This window comes from Gorilla gorilla, chromosome 18, assembly GCF_029281585.2.
Source record: "Gorilla gorilla gorilla isolate KB3781 chromosome 18, NHGRI_mGorGor1-v2.1_pri, whole genome shotgun sequence".
Classification (NCBI taxonomy): Eukaryota; Metazoa; Chordata; class Mammalia; order Primates; family Hominidae; genus Gorilla; species Gorilla gorilla.
The window spans coordinates 76349755-76371869 of record NC_073242.2 but is presented as its reverse complement, the minus strand read 5'-3'; the positions used below and the strand labels follow the sequence as shown (position 1 = coordinate 76371869).

Genomic DNA, 22115 nt, shown 5'->3' with positions numbered 1-22115 from the left:
GCACTCCAGCCTGGGTGACAGAGTGAGACTCTGTCTCAAAAAAGATATGTATATATATTTGGGCCTCTGGATGGGTGGCTCCCTGAATCTCTTTCAAGGATTACAGAAGGTGAAAATTATTTTTACACTAATACTAAGATATTATTTGACTTTTTCACATGTTGACATTTACAAGGACAAAGCAAAGCAATGGTGGATAAAGCTGCTTCCAATGTAGCACAAATCAAAGTAGTAGCACCAAACTTCACTAGTATTCATTGTGGTCTTCATCACCATATATTCACAATTTTAAAATGAAGGAGGGGGAGGAAGGGAACAAGAAACGTGGTCAGTTTCACTTAGTAATTCTTTCGCTGAATCTGCAAAAAAACAATAATTTTAGTAAGTCTCAACCCTTGAGTATACAGCTTTATAATAGTCTGTGTTGGAAAATATGTGTAAAACACATCTGCATACCAAGTATGTTGGTTGTGTTGACGAAAAGCAGTGGTGAGATTAAGTTGCAAGCTAAACTAGCTACTTCTTAAAATACCATTTCTTACTTGAAAGAACAACTTGACAGACAAACTACTGTTATTCCAGCTTCGGTAGTTGATGGACATTTTCTCTAAAATAAACGAAGTGAGCTTGTCACATCAAGAAAACAACTGACAGGATTCAGTACCAGTGATAAAATTTGAGCTTTCAAGCAAAAATTTGAATTTTGGAAAACTTCTATCTGCAATGAGCTGACAGCTTCCCAACATCTAAAGACTTTTGTGATGAGATTGTAGTGATAGCAACAAATGTGAATTTTTGATATGGCATAATGAAGTGTATCAACATTTAGAAGGTCCACATAACCAATATTTTTCAAATGATCAATGTGTGATTTCACAGTCATGCATTTTACATGAATGCATAGATGGATATGAAGCATTCATTCAAAGTGCAAGATAGACCAATGGTTTTAATTAACAGAGTAGGAAAAATTCATTGATATGGCTTTAGATTCCTCATTGCAAATAACCGTTAAAAAAAATTACTTGTTGAGTTTGACGATAGATGCGATAATACCCAGGGTTGTCTGAAAAGGCTATTTTAATACTTCTACCAGCTGCATTTTTTCGTATTTGTCAACCAAAACAACATATTACATATTACAACAGATTGCATATAAAATCAGTGTTAAAATATAATTTTATTTTAAAGCCAGGCAATTCTACTCTTTTTTCAAAAACTTTTTGTTTTGTAAAAGATATTTTTCATGAAATTGTTATTTGTGTTTACATGTAATATATTTATGGTTATTTTAACTTAATAAAAATATTGAACTATTTCTGTCTTAATTTTTAATACAGTAAATAAGCATAGATATAAGTCACATAAACAAAGCTCTTTGGGGTCTTCAGTTTTTCAGAGTATTTAAAAGTTTGAGAACTATTCTTCTATGGAGTGTAAAATATAAATTTTAATTTAATGTAACAATTGAAACCATAATTTTCATTTTAGGAATTTATACTACAGATATAATCTCACAAAGGTGAGATTAAACAAAATTATTCATTGTTGGATTGTTTGGATTATCAAAAGGTTGGAAACAACCCAGCATTTGCATATCAATAGAGAATCAGTTACTGAGATACCTTCATACAATGTAATACTATATTATCTATATGACACAGATACAGATTTACCATTATGAAACCATCTCAAAGATTATTAAGTCAGAAATTTAGGATGCCAGAAAATGTGTGGAGTACACTACTATTTGTGCAAAATTATATGTAGTATATGTATTTGCATAGATTGTCTTGGAAGGTTAGACAAGAAACTGCTATGGTGGTTGCCACTGGAGGGGAGCAGGGAATGGAGTAAAATGACTTTTTTTTTTGGTTTCTTAAGATTGCGTGCCTGATTACTCATTATTAGCAGCTAAGCTAGGTTAAAAATGCAAATCTAACTGTTCCTAATTTTATCTTCTTTCCATTACGTTAAAATCTCCACATACCGTTACCAAGTGTAAAGACATTCACAGAAAACAGTTTCTTTATGTAGTGGTATGTGTTTTATTACCGTAGTGAGCTGACATGTCTAAAAGACATGAGATTATGTAGAAGATGTCCTGGAGTCCCAAGAGGCTGGAGCAGTGTTCAAAAGGAAGGGATACAGAGAGTCCTAAAGGGGTAATATAATTTGATTAGCAAGAAAAGAAGTTTATTCTAAATGAAGAAACATGATCAAGACATTAGAAGTAGGATGCCCATTGCACCCCCTGGCATCAATGGGGGACCAGTGTAGATTCCTGAGAGCAAGTGTCCCCATCCAGTCAGCTGGAGAACTTACGAACATACAAGGTGCTGGGCCCCACCTCCTGAGATTGTGGTTTGTTAGATCTGGGCAGGAGCCTAAGAATTCTCATGTCCAACAACTTCCCAACCGATTCAGAGGCTGCAGAACCACTGCTTTAGAGAAATTGTAGTTAACAAAGTTGGAAAGGTAATCTGGGGCCAGAACAATGAGTTCTAATTTGCTTAAACAATTCCACAGGTCAGTTAACTTCATTAGAATGAAAATATTAAGAATGTTTAAGAGAATAAGTGATATATGTGAACTTTTTTATGTGTATCTTTTATTGTTCTCTGCTTAATTAAAAACAAAAATTATATATAAAAATTCATTGTAATCCATTTTTATGACAAGAACAATAACACTTTAGTTTTGCTTTTAAAATTAAAAATTTTCTCTAAATCAGTTTTAGTTTCTCTAAATCAGTTTTAAACCCTTAATTCTATTTCAATAAAGTATTTATATGTTTTAGAGAAGAATTTCATTTGTAATTTGGCTAAAGTTACCATCAAAGGGAAGTTAGCATGTGTTTGTTAGTTTAGGATGATCAGTCCTGAAAAAGGCTGATTTTTACACTGGTTTTTGTAAATATAAGTAAATCAAAATGCTATTCCATCTGTTGCAGTTTCTCTTGAGTTTTTGAGAAAGAATTTTGGCCTTCAAGAAAACCTGAGACACGTATTTACTGAAGTCCCAAAGAAAAGACAATCCAAAGTTATAAATTCCTGGTTCTTCTTTAAGTACTGTGCCAAGTTCACAGGCTACCATCTCCATCAGCATGCCCTTCTTTGTAATCTACTCACAAAGAGACATTATTTCTCTGAGAATTTGCTTAAAGTAATTCTAGCTCCTAACCTTGTGCCTCTGATTTTTCCCATGTTAAAAGTACTTTCTTCCCCAGGCATAATAATATATTAAAACATAAAATATTCCTGTAGTGTGAGATTTAAAAGATATGCAAATTAAAGGCAAAGAAAGACTGTGGAAACATTCCAAATGAAAGGAGGCTATTAAGTAACAGCTTTATGCAATTTCTAGTCCTACACTGTATCCTGTGCTGCAGGGACAAAAATGCTGTACGGAACAAGAGGTCAGTGGACAAAATTGAAATATAGATAGCACATTGGATAAATGCATTGTTCGTGTGTAAACTGTGAATTGTTAACTGTATTGTAGTTATGTAAGAGAATATCCCTACTCCTAGGGAATGCACAGTGATACATTTAGGGACAAAGGACCTTAATGTATGTACTTATATACATGGTTCAGAAAAAAATTTATTTCAAAGAGGAAAAGAACACAAATAATTTTGTAAAAGGGGTAAAATGTTAACAATAGGCAAATGTGGTTAAAGGCTTAACAGATGTTTCTTGTACTATTTCTCTTATTGCAACTTTAAGTATAAATTACTACCAAATAAAAAAGCTTTTAAAAAAGTACAAAAAACTGAAATATGTAAATTTAAAATCTTCTCTCCTTTAAAAGAGCAAATTTCCTTTGAAATTATACTCTTGAAATTGTACTCTCAAAAAGCATTTCTGTCATTTCACCTAAATATTTTTTAAAAATAAGGCCAGAGGCAGTGGCTCATGCCTGTAATCCCAGCACTTTAGGAGGCCAAGGCAGGCAGATCTCTTGAGGCCAGGAGTTCGAGACCAGCCTGGCCAACATGGCGAAACTTGGACTCTACTGAATATACAAAAATTAGCCTGGCATGGTGGCAGATGCGCGTAATCCCAGCTACTCAGTAGGCTGAGGCATGAGAATTGCTTGAACCCGGGAGCGGGAGGTTGCAATGAGCTGAGATCGTGCCACTGCACTCCAGCCTGAGCGGCAGAGCAAGACTCTGCCTCAAAAAAAATAATAAATTATATATATGTATGTGTGTATATATATATATATATATATATATATATATATATAGCATTTAGAATAGCACAAGAAACACATTTTGTGATTGAGTTTAGTTTTCTGTGACCATATCTATAAAATATTACTGATAATTTATACTAAAATGCATGATTATGCTGTTTCCACGAGTTAGATATATGTTTACTAGGTAGTTGTTAGAGCACTTGAAAAAATACCAGCCAATTCATTGTCAAAAGAGTCATGAGATATATGAAACTACTTGGAAGAAAGAGAAACTAGGGGAGAAGTAAAGTATGAATAAGATTCTAATATGAGCATTTTGTCATTGGGGTAAAAATGAAGGGAAAAGCCGTGGTAATGCTCTTCAAATTGTTCTCCCATTAATTTACAGTAGAATGATTTGGTTTTAATGAAGTCTATGTTATCACTTGAGCCAGTTTGTAAATCACATTTTTGTATTAGTTCTTTCTTACTTGGCTAGCTCTCAAACTTTTTTTTTTTTTAAGCAGTGATATATGTTTATCTCCTTGGAAAACCTTCTCCTTTTCAAGTATTCCTGCCTAGAATTGCATCTTTGTCTCTCAATCTATTTAATTCTCAGTAGTCCAAATCTATATGTTGCCAAATTACAGATGTTCTCTACATATTTTATTATTAATTCAACTATTGTATTTAATGTTGCACTCCTCTAAGGCAGGATTTATCATAATGTTATTAATCACGAGTATCCTAAGTAATCAAATCATGAAATTAAATGAAAGAAATTCAGTTTTTACTTTGTTGTGCATTTTTAATTTTCCATGCTGAAGTCAGTTTCCATTGGCTAGATTTTAATTCCACTCAGCCTAAAATTCTTTTGTTTTCCTTTTGAATACATTATTGGAGACTTGATAGGCTTTTGATAACTACATAGCTCTCAATACGTAAGTATGCTTCACTAAATATACAATGAAGCATATTTCTGTATTAATAATCCTTTTATTTTCTTCCAAGTGTATATACTACCTCAGGCACGAGTTAAATAATACAATAAACAACAGCAATAAATCAGTGATTAAAGCAATACAAAATCAATCCCCAAATTAAAAAACTAAGTGACTGTGCATTGTGAATGTCCACATAAAGAGACTTAACTCTGCGACATCAAAATCTGTAAACCCCATCAGGTAGCAGGGACATTAGATGGGAGAGAGCACTAGAGAGCTGACACCTCAGTAATGTCAGTAACTTACTAACTTCCTCCATAACCTCACCTCTGTAGGCCTTAGCAGAATACTGTGCTTTGTAAAAAACAGTCACTTGGAAAGGATATCTATATTCCTTTCATTTGCTTTTTCATTGATAAAAATTTATTGGTACTTTTAAGAAGCCAGAGTGTTGAGAGCTTTATAACTCTTGGATCGAAGTTCATCCAGAATAAAGTCTCTTACGTATGTATGAAGTTAAGAGTCTCACGTTTAAAATACTCTGTATAATAATGGACTACTGTTGATATGCTTATTTTTCTCTTCTATGGCAGCAGTGATAATTATGTAAATAAGTCAAAGCTACATTTTAAAAAATTGATGGTTTTAACATTTCAGGCTGAAATGGGGTCTCTTACCAACACTATACATTTTCCTTTTTATAATTTCAACTTTTATTTTAAATTCAAGGAGTCCATGTGTAGGTTTGTTACATGGGTTGGGGTATGACTGATCCCATCACCCAGATAGCATAGGACCCAGTAGTTTTTCAGCCCTTGCCCCCCTCCCTCCTATAGAAATACTTAACCACACAGAAGTGTGCAATTTAGAGCAAGACACAGTCCAGATAATCAGTTGCAAGGGCCAGAGTAATTTTTTAAATAAAATCATATTCATTTTGAAGCCATGTGTCAAATTCTTCTGTTTTATCCAGATCGATGTAGACTTTGAACAAATAGTAAATTTAATATACCATACAAGAACACTTTATTTTGTGACTATTAATGGACTCTTGAAGTTTCTTTTGGCAGATGGAGATGGACACATGGATCATTTACTGCCAGGCTGTGAAGATAAAAATTGCCAAAAGAGTACCATCTACTTAGTGAGATCTGGGACGAAGCAGGTATATCAAGTTGTTTTTTAATGTAAACATTTTTTTTTATGTGCTTGGAAAAAAATCTTCTAAGGTTAGAAAAGATACCTGTAGAATCAGAACAGAGGGAACCCCAAAATTAAGTTACCAACTTCCTCATTTTAACTTAATGAAATGCATTTAAATATATTATTTTTTAATTTGTTGAGGGAAAAGCATTGTTATAATTATTTATAGTGAAGAAAACCCATTCTGGATACTATAATTAAATGATCTTTTAGCTTTTTATATGCCAGGAATATGGCAAAACACACTATAATAAAAGGTTACTTAGAAGAACGTTGTATCTATTTTCGACACTGATCTTTTTATTTGTGTTATTTAAACCTATTTTGTTATCTCATGCTGACTTTTACCTGTAGTTTGTAGGTAAGCAATTTAGAATCTGACAGTCACAGTGGAGGATTAATATGGGAATGATAGGTTATAACAATAATATTAGAATTAATGTTTCTTTTGGAGGGTAATAAATGATAGAATAACGTATTGACTTTTATAGCCCTTATGGAAAAGGAGCATCATATTTTATGTGAAAACAAATCTTCACACAGTCAGCATTCTAAAAGCATTTAACTGGCCAGTCTGAGTACAGTGGTGTTAAGTGAATACAGCCAGTTACAGATTTCCTTGTTGCTTCTCCACCCCCAAAGCTTCACTTTACTAGCCTTAAAAATAAAATAAATGAAAACATTTAACTGTTATACCTATAAGTTTTATCTTGAACTTTTTTTAAGGTTTTGAATCACTTAAAACTTTAGGTCAAGTAACTATTATTGGTTCATAATTATTAGTAATCCTAGTAATTATTGCCTATCGACAGACTACTGTAAGAATATTTTCAAATTATACAGTCATCTGTCTCTGGGAAGATAAATGTCACAGTTCTTTGGTGACTATTACCAGTGTCATATTGATACTGAAAAATCTTTTTACTTTTTAGGCCTTAATACATTTACCTTAACAGGAATACTTTATTCAATGTGGTTTATCCTCATTAATAACCTGTCAGCCTCTTCAGAAATTTGTGATAACGTGGCATTTTGTGAAATTCTCATCTGCTGAAATAAAACCCAACAATTTTTTAAAAACCAAGTGAAACCATTGAAACATTTTAATGATATATAAAATAATACTGTTTTGCTTAAAGATTGAAAAATTATTAAAGATGCATACCAATTTTTTTTAAAAACTCATTTTCTGTAAATATGTCTTTACCAAGTTTCCTTTTTCCCTGGTAAATTATACTTTCTTTGGAAAATACATAAATTGTTGGAGATACCCTGTTTATTAACCCCTTTTCAAGAAACCATCTTTAATATAATTTGACTTGCAGCCATATAAATGAGTCACCTGCTTAGAAGGAAAGGAAGGGAATCTCTAGGCATGTTTGGCCTCCTGCCATCTCAAGTCAGCTGTGCCTGCTTCTGCTCGGACATCTTCAGGTTATGTGGCAGCATTCATACGCAGCAAATTGTGGGCACAACTATAACTTTAATGGCATGATTTCCTCTCTTCAGATTTCTAGTTATTAAAAAGTGAAGATTTATGTTAATCTGAGGAGAAAGGGATTTCCAAAGCTCATTTTCAAATGAGCTTTCTGTTCTCTTCATGGCCATTAATATAGAAATAAAGGAATTTACTAAAAATGTAGCTTCCGGCCGTTTTAGTGACAGAGCTCAGTCTTCTTGGCTGAGAAGTGCCTGTCAGTTACTGATGAAGCCTGTCAGGCCTGGTGTTGTTTGGAAAGACTCAGGAGCTGCTCGGCTGGAAGGCAATGACTGAAGTCATCTGCATGTGTAAGAGGCACAGCAGTAGAATGAACAACGGGGTCTCTGTCATGTTCTAACTTTCCTCCTAAGTTGGTCCTCCCGAAAGCACATCAGTATTAGATGATATTACAGCTTGCTCTAGTTTTTTTTAAACGTTCATTTGAGTGTTTCTGTGTGACACAGTTTTAAATTATGTAATCTGACTAGATGTGTATTAATATCAGTTCAATCCTAAGATTCATATGGTATTGTGAAAAACTTTCTAAGGCTTTCTGTGTCAGTTCAGACAAAAATAACTAGGATAAATTATAAGGGAAAGTACTTTTTTTTTTCCCAGAGTGTCACCTATTCATCAGAGTAAATTATGATACCCTACCATATTGTAGAGATAAAGAAGTTAAGTAAAATAATGCTTATCTTGAAAACTTAATGGATCGTTTGTTTTGCAAATTATAAATTTTTTTATAAAATAACTATAAAGTCTGATCTTTTTCTCTTAATCCATAGTGGGTTCCAGTCCTACAAGATTTCAGCAATAAGGGCACACTCTGGGGCTTTGTGCCATTTGTGGATGAACAGCAACCAACTGAAATACCAATTCCAATTACCCTTCATATTGGAGACTACAATATGGATGGCTATCCAGACGCTCTGGTCATACTAAAGAACACATCTGGAAGGTAAGGAAATTAAATCAAGTGAGAAATATTTGTAAACTATGTGAGAAATATTTGCAAACCATGGTACTTTGCAACTGAATAGTACCTAAATATGTTATAATCTCTTAAATAAGGAACGTGATGAGCTCAGTTCCTGTTTTTAAATTTGGTCCCTGCACTTCTCACAACTGCTTAGTTGTTTTTTTTTTTTCACAGATTCATTATCTGTAAAACAAAAATGAACATTTAGTCTAAAGTAAACAGTTATATTTCACTCAATAAAACTTAATCTTTAAAAGTTCAAAAGTTGTTATAGGCAAATGACCCAATTATATTTTGAGACCGAAGACACTGGTGGTTAAGAACTGACTCTAGGCTTTGATCTCAGTCCAACCACTTACCATCTGTGTGACTTTGGTCATATTACTCAGACTCTTCATGTGTGAAATAAGTGTAATAATTGTACCTCTGTCATGGAGTTATAGTAAAGATTAAATAAGGTAAAAGTAAATGAACCACTTAGATACTCTTGGCATACTCATTTTACATTTAGTAAATGTTGTTACATTATTGTTGCTTGTTTTGTAATGACATTGGAAATTCCACCATGACTATTGATACTTTTTGTATATGTCAACTGTGAGTACATTTATTGCATTAGCAGTGACTTTTAATGCTGCAATTACTTTAATTTTTGAAATAGAAGTATCAGTAGATAAACCAATATAGTTAAACTCATAATTAGCTTGAATCCTGACAGATGCCATAAATATGAGTATTCCTAAATTTTAATACCTTATCGTTTTATTCATCTCACAATTAATTATATTCCTTAGCCCTTATTCTTTCTTTCCTTTTACATTATTTTTCTGAGCATTAATTTATTTGTTGACGCTGGAATTACTAATGATTCAGCTCCATATTCAGAACCAGGCTCATGATACAAAACAACTTCTCCAGAAGAAGTCAGACCTATTACTGCTTTTAACTCCAAACAGTGTTGTCCTGAAATCTGATATTTAGAGAAATATTTATCATTAGTGAGTGTCCCTAAACTATTTATAGAAAAGTATGGAGAGTCTGTACGTTAACTTTCCTAAGCACGTTGGTTTGAAATTATAATGTCTCTGCATCGTGTTTGTAGAGTTTTCCAAGGACATGATCAGGGTGCTCTGTTATGCAGAGTTTACTTGTAACCTATGTGTGTGAAACAGATCTGATATAGCCAAAACAAATTTCTGAATGGAACGTGAGTGTTGTTCCTTTTAAAAGCATAGTGGCACATAAAAACAAAGAACTGTAAAACTACTTTATTTTAGACATTGGCTCTATTCAGAAGAATAAGAAATTACATTTTAAATTCATTTAATCCTGTGATTACTCATCCTTAGAATATCTAAATAATTTATATTTTACTATAAAAGTTCTTTATCAACAGTGTTTTTGTTAACAATTCCTTTGCCATTCAGCAATACAGATGGTATCAACTGCTAACTCAGCAGTGAACATTTTAGCTCTGCAGGAAAAATAAAGGCAGTTGTACTTTTTTATGAAAGTCTTAATACCATTATAAAAGCAGTTGTGTAAACCTCAGTTATTTCTTTTCTGTTCTTTTAAGATGGATGAGAATTGAAGGATAGATTTCAGTTCATCTTAGTGTTCATTCCATCACAGATGAGAAGTAGCCCTAACTTTAAATTAAATATAAATATTATTTAGAGTTGCTGTTACATTTCTGTAGGAAAATTTGACAAATCATATGAAAATTAATGTTCTAGACCTTGTTAGATCATTTTCTAAAATTCAAAAACAGATTGTGATTTCCTAGTAATAAGTAAATGTTTGATTAACACTGGTACTATAGAAGTTATGTTAATAGGCCGGGCGTGGTGGCTCAAGCCTGTAATCCCAGCACTTTGGGAGGCCGAGGCATGCAGATCACGAGGTCAAGAGATTGAGGAGACCATCCTGGCCAACATGGTGAAACCCCACCTCTATTAAAAATATAAAAATTAGCTGGGCGTGGTGGCGGGCGCCTGTAGTCCCAGCTACTTGGGAGGCTGAAGCAGGAGAATCGCTTGAACCCAGGAGGCAGAGGTTGCAGTGAGCCAAGATCACACCATTGCACTCCAGCCTGGGTGACAGAGCAAGACGCCATCTCAAAAAAAAAAAAAAAAAAAAAAAGAAGTTATGTTAATAATGTATCATTATGTCGAGCACATAGAGTGAATATTTCTTCCTTCTTTTGAGAATTTAATCTAGTGACTGTGTTTAAGAATGTGACTCCTAGTCTTCATTCTGACTATTCCTATCACCTTTGTATGATACAGTGAAAATGTTGACATATTTAAGAAGAGTTTTATTGTTACTAATATATTGCAAGTCACGAATGAAACTGGATAGCAAAACCTGAGCTTCCACTGGGCTCTTATCGGAGTTCCAAGCCTAGAAGTAGCTAAAAATAAAAAAAGTTTTTGGCAGCAAAGAAGCACACTCAGAAGTCTGAGTATCAGCCATGAGAACATCCCAAGCCTATTAAATGGCAAGTAAATCTGTAAATGGCCAAATGTAATATATTGCCTGTTAGTTAATGCTGGGAAGAAAATGGCTTTTGTTTATAAAGTAATTTTAGTTTGTATTACTTTACCATGGTTTTTCATGGGTTGGTTATTATCTTTATTTTATAAATATGAAAATAGTCTGAGATAAATCAGACAGCTTATCCAATATCATGCATCCTAATTCAGTTATAATCTGCATTTTCATCAGCATCCTCAGCTTTATACAATAATTTAGCTTCACGTTATTGACCCTGACTCATCAATGAAAGGTTACATTATGTTGCAGATGTTCTACTTTTTCAAAAGGCATGGAGGTTGATAGTACAAAGGCCTACATCTGTGGGAACATTTCTAGCCACTATTCTTTTTCACGTTCTCTATGAAGTAGAGATGCCGGTGAGGCTGCAGAGAAAAGGGAACACTTATACACTGTTAGTGGGAATCTAGATTAGTCGAGCCACTGTGGAAAGCAGTTTGGAGATTTTTCCAAGAACTTAGAACTGCCATTCGACCCAGCAATCCCATTACTGGGTGTATACCCAAAGGAAAATAAACTGTTTTACCGAAAAGACACATGCACATGTATGTTCATTGCGGCACTATTCACAATAGCAGAGACGTGGAATCAATGTAGGTGCCCATCAATAGTGGATTGGATTTTTTAAAATATGGTATAAATACATTATGGAATACCATGCAGCCATGAAAAATAACAAAATCATGTACTTTACAGCAACATGGATGCAGCTAGAGGCCATTTTCCTAGGCGAATTAACACAGGCACAGAAAATCAAACACTGCATGTTCTCACTAATAAGTGGGAGCTAAACAGTGCATACTCATGGACATAAAAATTCCAACAGTAGACACTGGGAACTACTAGAGAGGGAAGAGAGGAAGGAGATCAAGAGTTGAAAAACTAACAATGGGGTACTGTGCTCAGTACCTGGGTGATGGGATCAGTCACACCCCAAAACTCAGTACCATGCAGTATACCCATGTAATAAATTTGCACATATACCCTGTGAATCTAAAATAAAAGTTGAAATTATAAATGTTAAAAGAAGAAAGAAATATTGTCCTGGATGTAAACTCATTCTGTGTCATTATTGAAGAAGACCTCATATTGCTATGTTCGCTTGCCTTCACTCAACCAACTCCAACTTGATTAGCTGGAATTTGTAAAGATCAAAAAATTTTCTTTCAATAATATTGCCTATTCATCTGCTATAATGAATCCCATACTAAAATTCTTAGTCCCATAATAAAATGGAAAAAGAACTCCACTAATTAGTTCTGAGGGAAGAAACCTCTGTAGACAGTGAGAGTTAATTCTACCATTAATTCCAATGGAGATATATTAAAAGATACATTACACATTATTTATCAGCAATCAATTTTTAATTAAAGTTTTAATAAATACCCTTACACACTAAATTTATAGGTATAAAGTTGCATTCCTTTATGATTTTTAAATTTTCTCTAAGTCTTTAGATACGACTCCTTCATGTTTTTAGTATTATTTGCCTTTTTAATTTCTTTCATCAGACTTGATAAAGGCTTCTTTCTCCGTGTTTTTTTTTTTTTTTTTTTTGAGACGGAGTCTTGCTCTGTCACCCAGGCTGGAGTGCAGTGGCGCGATCTCCACATACTGCAAGCTCCGCCTCCCGGGTTCATGCCATTCTCCTGCCTCAGCCTCCCGAGTAGCTGGGACTAGAGGCGCCCGCCACCACGCCCGGCTAATTTTTTGTATTTTTAGTAGAGATGGGATTTCACCATGTTAGCCAGGATGGTCTGGATCTCCTGACCTTGTGATCCACCCGCCTAGGCCTCCCAAAGTGCTGGGATTACAGGCGTGAGCCACCGCGCCCGGCCTCTTTCTCCATTTTATTATTTCAGTCATGTCTGTGTTTTTGTTAGTATTGTACAGGTTCAAAGAGTCACCTTTATTTTCAGTAAGATGAATTTCTTCTATGAATATTTTATGTTTATTTTTACATTTTTTCCTGTTTTGCTTTCTTCAAGTTTTTTTTTATTTTTTACATTATTTCATTGAATACTAAACTAATAGAAGTTTACTCTTTTCTATTAAGTGCTTTTAAGACTAAATATTGTGAGCTTGACTTCAGGTCATATATTTTGATAATAAGTGGTTTCATTGTTCTTTTTTATTTAAAATCTTGCATATAGACAGAATTATTTAGAAAGGTATCTTAAAGGGTTCACATAAATATGTTTGGGCCCAAAGTTGTTTTTATGGTGGTTTTTTGGATTTTAGTCTATCTCTTCATTTTTTATCCTTTTAATATGGCATTGCAAATATAAATGTGGCTTGTGCAGTACTTTTAGAAACTTGTTGAAATGTTTCTGGTGGTTTAATAGCTCAGTCAATGGTTATCTGAAATATCATTCCAGTTAATTATGTTATTTAAATCTTTATTTTTATTTTCTTTTCTGCCTTTTGTTGGATTATTCAACATTTTCTTCCTTTTATAGTTCCTAAGGTGGTTAACATATTAAAATTTTTATTTTTGTCATTGTGGTTATTAAATATTAATACCTATACTTAAATTTTACCTTTAATGAACTACTGGAGTTAATATGTAAGGCAAGTATTTTAGGACACTTCTAGTTCTCTCTCTCCCCACCCCGATTACTTCTCGTTCAGTGGTATTATCAATTGATGGAATGATTTTCACGTTTTGTTGCTACAGTTATTTACACTTAGCTACAGGGTTTACTGATTTCTCTGATCACCACTGAATATTATATCTTTTGTTCTTTCTTCAGTTTCCATTTTTCTGGACACATTATCAAGTAATTCTATCTGGGAGAGTCTGCAGCCTCTTTCTGAAACTTTACATGTCTGAAATTTTATTTATTTTCCCCCAGCCTGAATTGCTAACTTGGCTGAGTATAGAATTCTAGATTCAAAATTATTTTACTTCATATCCTTAAAAACACTTCACCATTAAATTCTGATATTCACTTTTGCTAGTCAAGTCTGGTGATAATCTGATTGTTCATTGCAGGTAACCTCTTATGTTCTTTCTAAGATACTGGATTTGTACTTTATCCATAGTAGTTTGAAATGTTACCATGTGGAGTTGAATTGTGACTCCTGTAAATTTCTATTTGTTATTTTTGTCTTCTGTTTCATTCTCTTAGGTTTTTTTTTCTTGGTTAATTTGTTTCTAAAGCTCATATTAGAACACATGAGGGAAGTTGTAGGTCTGCCCTCCTTGTCTCTCTGCCCATACCCTCACATTTTTTAACTTGTATCTTTTGTGCTGTGTTCTTGAAAAATGTCTTTGTTCAGCTCAATAACTACCCTGATTATAGAAGTGAACAAGGCAGAAATGAAATTTACTCACTACAAAGTACTAGTCACCACTGTGAAAGCAACCCAGAAAATATTACTTACTGACAGTGGGTCATAAGTATCATTTTCCAAGCAGTTTATATGTATAAGACAGCACATCATTAATTACAGAGAGAGAGTAGTAAATGATATATGAGTGTATATACTTGTCTTTCCAGACAAATTATGTTGGTAAATTTCATTACTTATACACTAGTGGTACCAAGATAAATTTCATCATTTTCCATATGTCCATGAAGTGCACTGAGTACACTTCTAAATTTGTTTTTACATAAAATTATACTGTGATGAAGTGAAGTAAGCTTTTTAGCTGTTGAATCATCAACATATACAGTTAACTTTTGTATTTCATAAGGCAGTGCTGGGAAAGGAGAATGCCATTGTGAGATAATATACTTAAATCCATTTTATTTAATATCAATCAGCTTTTTTACAAGAATAGTGGCCACAAAGTTTTATGACTCCTAAGGAATAGTAGCAGTCCTCTTCAAAAGAAGAGTGACATGGAAGATTTTGCACTTTTTTTTGGTAAATCTTAACCATCTGTATGAATCAGACTAGTGGTTATCGTGTGTGGAATCACCAGGATGACAAGATGGAAAATCCCTCTCCTAATAGTCTGTGAATAGGACAAGACTTAGATTCAGGCCTGTCTTGTTATATATATACTTTCAGTCACATATATTAATAAAAGGAGAAATAAAACACAAATGGAGAAACAAATGTACAGACAACATTTATGCTCAAAGGAATTCAGGTCAGCATGCATTGTGAAACACATGCACTACGTCATCTCTCACATACAGTTAACTGAAAAGTTTATTGTTAAATGCACCTTTGGATAAGAGAATTAAATAAAGATCATGTACTTTGGATCTCAGTTGAAATGCCAGTGCTGCCACTTATACTTCTGTTTCCTTTTGTCACTTACTTGACCTGTCTATGTATCTGTAAATTTATAAAATGAAGGTGGTTATACCTACCCTGAAAATTCCTTGTGAAGATTGAAATACCATTCTTTTCCCTTTCCCTCTTAAGCTTAACTAAGAAACCGTAATTAAGCTAGACTGGCACAACATGAGCGATGACTTTAATTCCAAGAGATCTGTGACAGCTAGGTAACCTCCTACCGACTGTAGACTACACAGATTATTGATACGGAAAGAACTGATGGCTATTTCATTTCTATTCTTTTTCTACAACTATAAATCCCAAAGGGTTGTTTATTTATGTTTCAGAACATTTAAAACATGTAAGTTAAAATGTATCAACCTAAGAATTTTTTTTTTTCCAAATCCCAGTGACTTAGTCCGATCAGACTAATTTAAGTAAGGGTAGAATCAGTTGAAAACTTGCAACAGAAAATTATTAACAGGCCAGGTGTGGTGGCTCAAGTCTGTAATCCTAGCACTTTCAGAGGCCAAGGTGAGAGGATCGCTTGAGCCCAGAAGTTCAACACCAGCCTGGGCAACATAGTGGGACCCCATCTCTACAAAAAATAAAATGAAATAAATTAGCCAGGCATGGTGGCAGGCACCTGTGTTCCTAGGGACTCAGGAGGCCTGAGTAGGAGGATCACCTGAGCCTAGGAATTGAAGGCTGCAGTGAGCTATAATTACACCACTGCATTCCAGCCTGGGTGACAGAGTCAGACCTTGTCTCTAAGGAAATAAAAGGAAAAAGAAAATGGCTAACACTAAAAGGGAGGATTAAAAGGTTTCAGCAGGAAGTATATTTCTGTAGATTTCCGGAAGTAACTTAAAATGTCCAAATCTTTCCGGATCCTCACTTTGCAGCCTTTTCCCCCTAAGGCTGATAGATTAAGTGCTATATTGGGTAACTGTTTTCAATGTTGTGTATGTGAGTTTTTAAAGCTCATAATAAGTCTTTGGTAGCAAGATACATCTCTTTACATAAGCCCATCACCTTTTCTCACTTTCTTCATAAGCAAAGACAGAAATGAAGAATATATACTATACGGAAAGAATGTAAAAGGAAAATATAAATCAGCATTATTGTCTTTTTTTTTTTGAGACGGAGTCTCGCTCTGTCATCCTGGCTGGAGTGCAGTGGTGCAATCTCGGCTCACTGCAAGCTCCGCCCCCTGGGTTCACGCCATTCTCCTGCCTCAGCCTCCAGAGTACCTGGGACTACAGGCGCCCGCCACCATGCCTGGCTAATTTTTTGTATTTTTAGTAGAGACGGGGTTTCACCTTGTTAGCCAGGATGGTCTTCATCTCCTGACCTCGTGATCCACCCGCCTCAGCCTTCCAAAGTGCTGGGATTACAGGCGTGAGCTACCGCGCCCAGCCTATCATCTATTTTTCTTCACATATTTGTCACTAAATCTAAATATCAAGACCTCGTCTCTGTTTTTGTAGAGAAGAAGCTTAGTTCAGACTGATCTAAGTGTTTTCTTCATACCAGTGTGCAAACATAGCAAATGTAAGTCAGGTAACAAGGCGATGTGGCACAGTGGCATGAGAATTAGACTTGATATAAAAAGATTTGCTTTAAAGGCCTAGCTTAGTGTCATAATTTCTGCATCTGTGAAATGAAGCATATACTTCTGGTGCATTACGGAGAAGTTGTCAAAATAAGAGTGTAAATGAGAGAGGAAAGTATGGGGTGTTCCACTAAATTAGGCTTTATTTATCTTTAATTTCTTGGTAACAGCTTTTTAATCCCACAAAGTAAGTTTTTACAACGTTTAAATTGTCTGTGTCTAGTGATTGCAGCATTAAGATCTTGGACATAGGGCTGAAGGGCTCCTCAAGTACCGCCAAAGTGGGAGCCCAGGCAGAGGAGGCACCGAGAGCGAGGGAGGGCTGTGAGGACTGCCAGCGCGACCTCTCAATAGTATAATCATTTAAATATACTATGTATTAGTCATTAACATTGCTAAAAAAAATACCAAAAATGTCATACCTAAAGAAGAGGTCTTTTCCTCAGCAGGACTTCTTTTAACTGAAGTATTTGGGAGCAGTGCTTATGACTTATTTTAAAAGACAAATTTCTCTAGTCTTTTAAATATGAATACAAATTTTGACTATTAAAAGTGACTGGTAACCCTTCCGTTAATAGAAAAAAAGCAAATACAAGTTCCTCGAGAGCAGGAGTCTTAAAGAACCAGAATAATTCCCTCTCTGTTTTAGTAGCAGGTACTTATATTTTCTTGTGCTTCTTTTCAAATTTACCACACCATAGCATTGCTTTTATAATCAGAAACCTCAGAAACATAAAGATTTTTTTTTTTGAAGACTCATTGGGGAAACTAGACAAGGTCACATCTATATGGTTGGCTGCCTTTTCAGTATTTGGCATCCTTGAGAAAATACCTAATGAAGTGAGTTAGTGGGCCAAGTCTTGAGTTTGCCCAGTGCTATAGTCTAACAATAAAAAACCTGGTTGATTTTGATCAACCAATAAAATGAGTCCTGTTAAACAAAATTTTAAGTAGGACTTTTGAATAGGTTGTTGGAAATAAGCACCAGATATAGATGAAATCGTTTTATAATTGATTCTCTGTCAAATCAGGCATTCCCTATATTATTGTCATTTGTCAGTCATGAAATATTTAGCTAGAAAAAATTGGAAATAGCTGGGCACGATGGCTCACGCCTGTAATCCCAGTACTTTGGGAGGCTGAGGTGGACGGATCACTTGAGGTCAGGAGTTCAAGACCAGCCTGGCCAACATAGTGAACCCTTGTCTCTACTAAAAATGCAAAAATTAGCCAGTATGGTGGCGGGCGCCTGTAGTCCCACCTACTCGGGAGGCTGAGGCAGGAGAATTGCTGGAACCTGGAAGACGGAGATTGCAGTGAGCTGAATCGTGCCATTGCACTCCAGCCTGGGCGACAGTGCCATCTCAAAAAAAAAAAAAAAGAAAAGAAGAAGAAAAGAAAAAGAAAAATTGGAAATACTGCCAGTTTGAAATAGAATTCATGTTTACTGTAAATCAACACAGACTCAGTAAGGCACTTGCGGGTTTGACCTTTTTATATTATAATACATTAATTTACATTTTCTCTAGTTTTTAGTCCATTGTCTCTCAGTGAAAATCTGCACCAAGAATCATCTTGAACAATTTGTTCCTATGGGAAGGAGGATTGCTTAATGGTGCTTGTTTTGTTCACTGATCTGTGTGTTTTATTCTCATTTGTCTTTTAGTAAATCTCTCTAGTCATGAATGTTATTTACTTTTATTAAGGCACATAGATTTCTGTGTTTCAATACTTTTTAAAAATTGTACTCCTGGGCTTTTAGGGCTGAAAGGAAATATAAAATCATATAGTCTACTTATTTATGAATTAATTAGGGCACAGAGAACTTAAGTGATTTATCTAAGATCACTCACTTAGTAGTAGAATTGAGTGGATCACTCAATTAGAAGTAGATCCAGTTCATTGCATAATCTTTTTTACTGTGCTATGTATTTATTCAATAATTTGTCTATACTTACAAAGGAGCATTATGCTAGAATCTGAAAATAAATAACTGAAATTCGGTACTCGCTACCAGCACTAACATTCTGTATTCAGAATTCCATCAAGTGTTTCAAGATGTCTTTTTTATATTAAACTCTTTAAGCCATCTGCCTTCTATTTTAATGTATATTATAAGAATCATTAAAGCCAAATTTATTGTTAAAATCTTGGAGATGCATAGACAGCAGCCCTTCAGCTGTGAGTTTTTGCCTCCATGGCTATCCAAACACATCATTTTACCACCAAGTAACAGTCACTGGAATTCAGAACTGTCACTCTAGGAAAGGTGGAATAGTCTCCAGTTCCTCCAGGTCTTTCTTTGCCCAGGGACCTTATCCTTCTTCCCTTACCTGCTGCCCTCAGGGGTGTGAAGAACTGGACCTTCTCTCAGCCATTCATGTCAGAGGTCTCCAACACACCATTGTGACCAAGTGGTAGGGATGGCTGACTAGAAGCATTTCAAGCACACCTCATACTTCAAAGAGCAAAATAGCATATAGACTATTACAGTTAGAATAGATTTTCCAAGAAGGAACATGAGGAAGTCAACAGAAAAGCAACAAGAAAAAAATAGGAAGCAGAAGGAAAACAGGAAGCCGATTTGACCAGGGTGGGCCAGGAACTGGGAGTGATTCCCCATTACAGGAAAAGGTGAATGAAACTCTTTCTGCAGTCCACTTTCCCACTGGGGAATCATACAATCCAGACCATAGGAGAGTACTATGTCCCTCTCAAGTCCTGAATCTAACTTAGGGAGTAGCCAGGAGACTATGAGAAGGAACTACTCCAGGGAAAGAACATCCCATGCCCTTTCTGAAACATAAGTGGCAACCGTAAGACACCACTCTTTATCCTACCTTTTAGCAGACTATGCACAGTCCCAGGAACGAGGCCAGAACTGATAAGCAAATGTGGCATTGGCTCCAGCCAAGGTTATGGGATTCGGGAACCTCCCCATCCTGGAATTGGGCTAGGAGGGGTTTCACTTGGGAGCCACAGTTTTATGGCCTGGGGTTATATTGCAGTCCAAAGACAAACTGCTTGTGATTTGGCTGGCTGCCTCAGCTCAATGCCAGTGGCAGGCCATAGGATGGTATCCCGCTAGGTTGAGAGCATGAGAGCAAGGCAGGTCTCACTACCACCTGCTAAGCTATGGAACCCGAGCCACCCCACTTTCCCCATGCTGGTTAGTTGGAACAGAAAGAGTTGCTCCACTTCTCCCTGAACTATTGCTCCAGTGGCCTGAGAACTGTCCTCCAACCCCCATCAAGGCTGGCACTTGTACTGGCCATTAGGAGGACCAGGTATAGACCTGCCCATCTCAGCCCCACCCTGCTTTCTCCTCTACCCAACACCACCAGCTTTCCCCCCTATTTCCCACCTTGGAAGCAAAGTACAGGACTGAGACCGCTGAGAATTCCGTGGCCCAACCCATTGCCTGGGAAACCCAAGTACATCACCAAGTTAACAAAGGTCAAGCCTTAACTGTAATACCACCACTGCAGCTGGCTCTCACCTGCACGCACTGCCTACTGGCCAGGATATCAACATGCACAGCCACTACAAAGTCTGATACAGTTTCATCCTAGAAGTAAACAGCATTGCAGCCTAAAAGGAAACAGCATTGTCTAACCTAACCGAATATTCTGAATGTCAGACAAAGGTGAGTAAAGGTAGCAGATCTCATTCCTGCCTGTCAAAGCCATGGTGCTGGTACCGCCCTTCACTCCCCAAGCGGAGACCTCAGCAGATTTCACCAGGGGCCTGAGGACTCCCCCACCACCCCTCTCAGGGCTGGTGTGTACATCTGCCATGGGGGGCCTGAGTGCAGGGTTCCCCAGTCTGGCTTTACTCAGCTTTACCACCCCATCCTAGAGAGAAGGTGACTCAAGCCCTTGAGCACTCCAGGGCCCAGCCCACCACCTGGGACACTGAAGGCGCTTCTACAGGTGTTAACAAAGATCACATATAAACCCTACTGCTATCATGGCAGCCTGCTCTAACTGGCATGTACCACCTACTGACCAGGTCAGCCTCCAAAACACAAGGCAAATCTGCTGAAAAAGATGCACAGCACTCAGGAAGGAGACAGGCTTCATGTGACCTCTGCATCCACCGTCACCCATGCCACCCTGGCTTCTCAGTATTTTGAAGTGGCTTCTTCATCCACCCAGTACACCGCTACTACAACTGCCATTTTATAAAGCCACCACATTAAAGCTATTTATAACTAATATTGTACAGAGTCTTTGCTACTGAACATACCCAGAAGCAAAGAGAAACAGCCCTACATAACATCATAGTCACATCCTGAAGAGAAAAAAAAAAAAATTCCCCCCAAAGAAAGTAAATTCAAAAGCAAGAAGAAGCAACTGTTTTCTCATATGCAAAGAAATCAGTGTTAATAATGCTGAAGTATTTAATAGCAAAGGGTTATGGCATCCCCAAAGAAACAGTAATTCTCTGGTAATAGATCCTAACCAAAAAGAAATAATCAAAATACCAATTTAAATTATTGATTGTAAAGAATCTCATGGAAATAAGACAAATCTGAAAACCAGTACTGACGAATCAACAAATTAATTTTGAATATGAATGACAAGTGTACCAATGAGATGGATATCATTATTTCTAAAAAAGCCAGAACTGCTAGAAAATAAAAAATTATTGAAGGAATTAAACAAGACAGTTGAAAGCTTCAACAAGAGACTAGAGCAAGCAAAGGAGAGAATCTCACTGCTTGAAACAAATCTTTTAAATTAATAGAGTCAGAAAAAAATAAAGAACAAAGACTTCAATATGTACTACATAGTAATGATTACACTTATGAATCCTTGGTATTTCCAAAAGAGAAGAAAAAGTAACAAGACTGGAAAATCTATTTAAGGAAATACTACGTTAAAATTTCCCTAGTCTTGCAAAACATTTACATAT

General features: G+C 35.7%; 1 protein-coding gene and 1 long non-coding RNA gene across 9 annotated transcripts in view; one reads left to right on the top strand and one right to left on the bottom strand.

Annotated features, from left to right (window-relative positions):
* Positions 1-22115, top strand: part of ITFG1 (integrin alpha FG-GAP repeat containing 1) — a 304948-nt gene that overhangs the window by 141550 nt on the left and 141283 nt on the right. For all 6 annotated transcript variants that reach the window (XM_031003060.3, XM_055366735.2, XM_055366738.2 and 3 more), the window contains 2 exons: positions 6197-6291; positions 8598-8770. In XM_031003060.3, the coding sequence (XP_030858920.1) occupies positions 6197-6291; positions 8598-8770 (268 nt within the window). The remainder of the gene's footprint in view (positions 1-6196; positions 6292-8597; positions 8771-22115) is intronic.
* Positions 76-20529, bottom strand: LOC129527781 (uncharacterized). 3 transcript variants are annotated; one of them, XR_008672847.2, is made up of 5 exons: positions 20039-20529; positions 7672-7842; positions 7278-7379; positions 2056-2157; positions 76-359 (listed from the first exon to the last, which is right to left on the bottom strand). It is a non-coding gene; the product is annotated as an uncharacterized lncRNA (long non-coding RNA). The 3 variants fall into 3 exon arrangements; XR_008672846.2 differs by having other exon boundaries at positions 7278-7376; XR_008672848.2 differs by lacking the exon at positions 7672-7842 and having other exon boundaries at positions 7278-7376.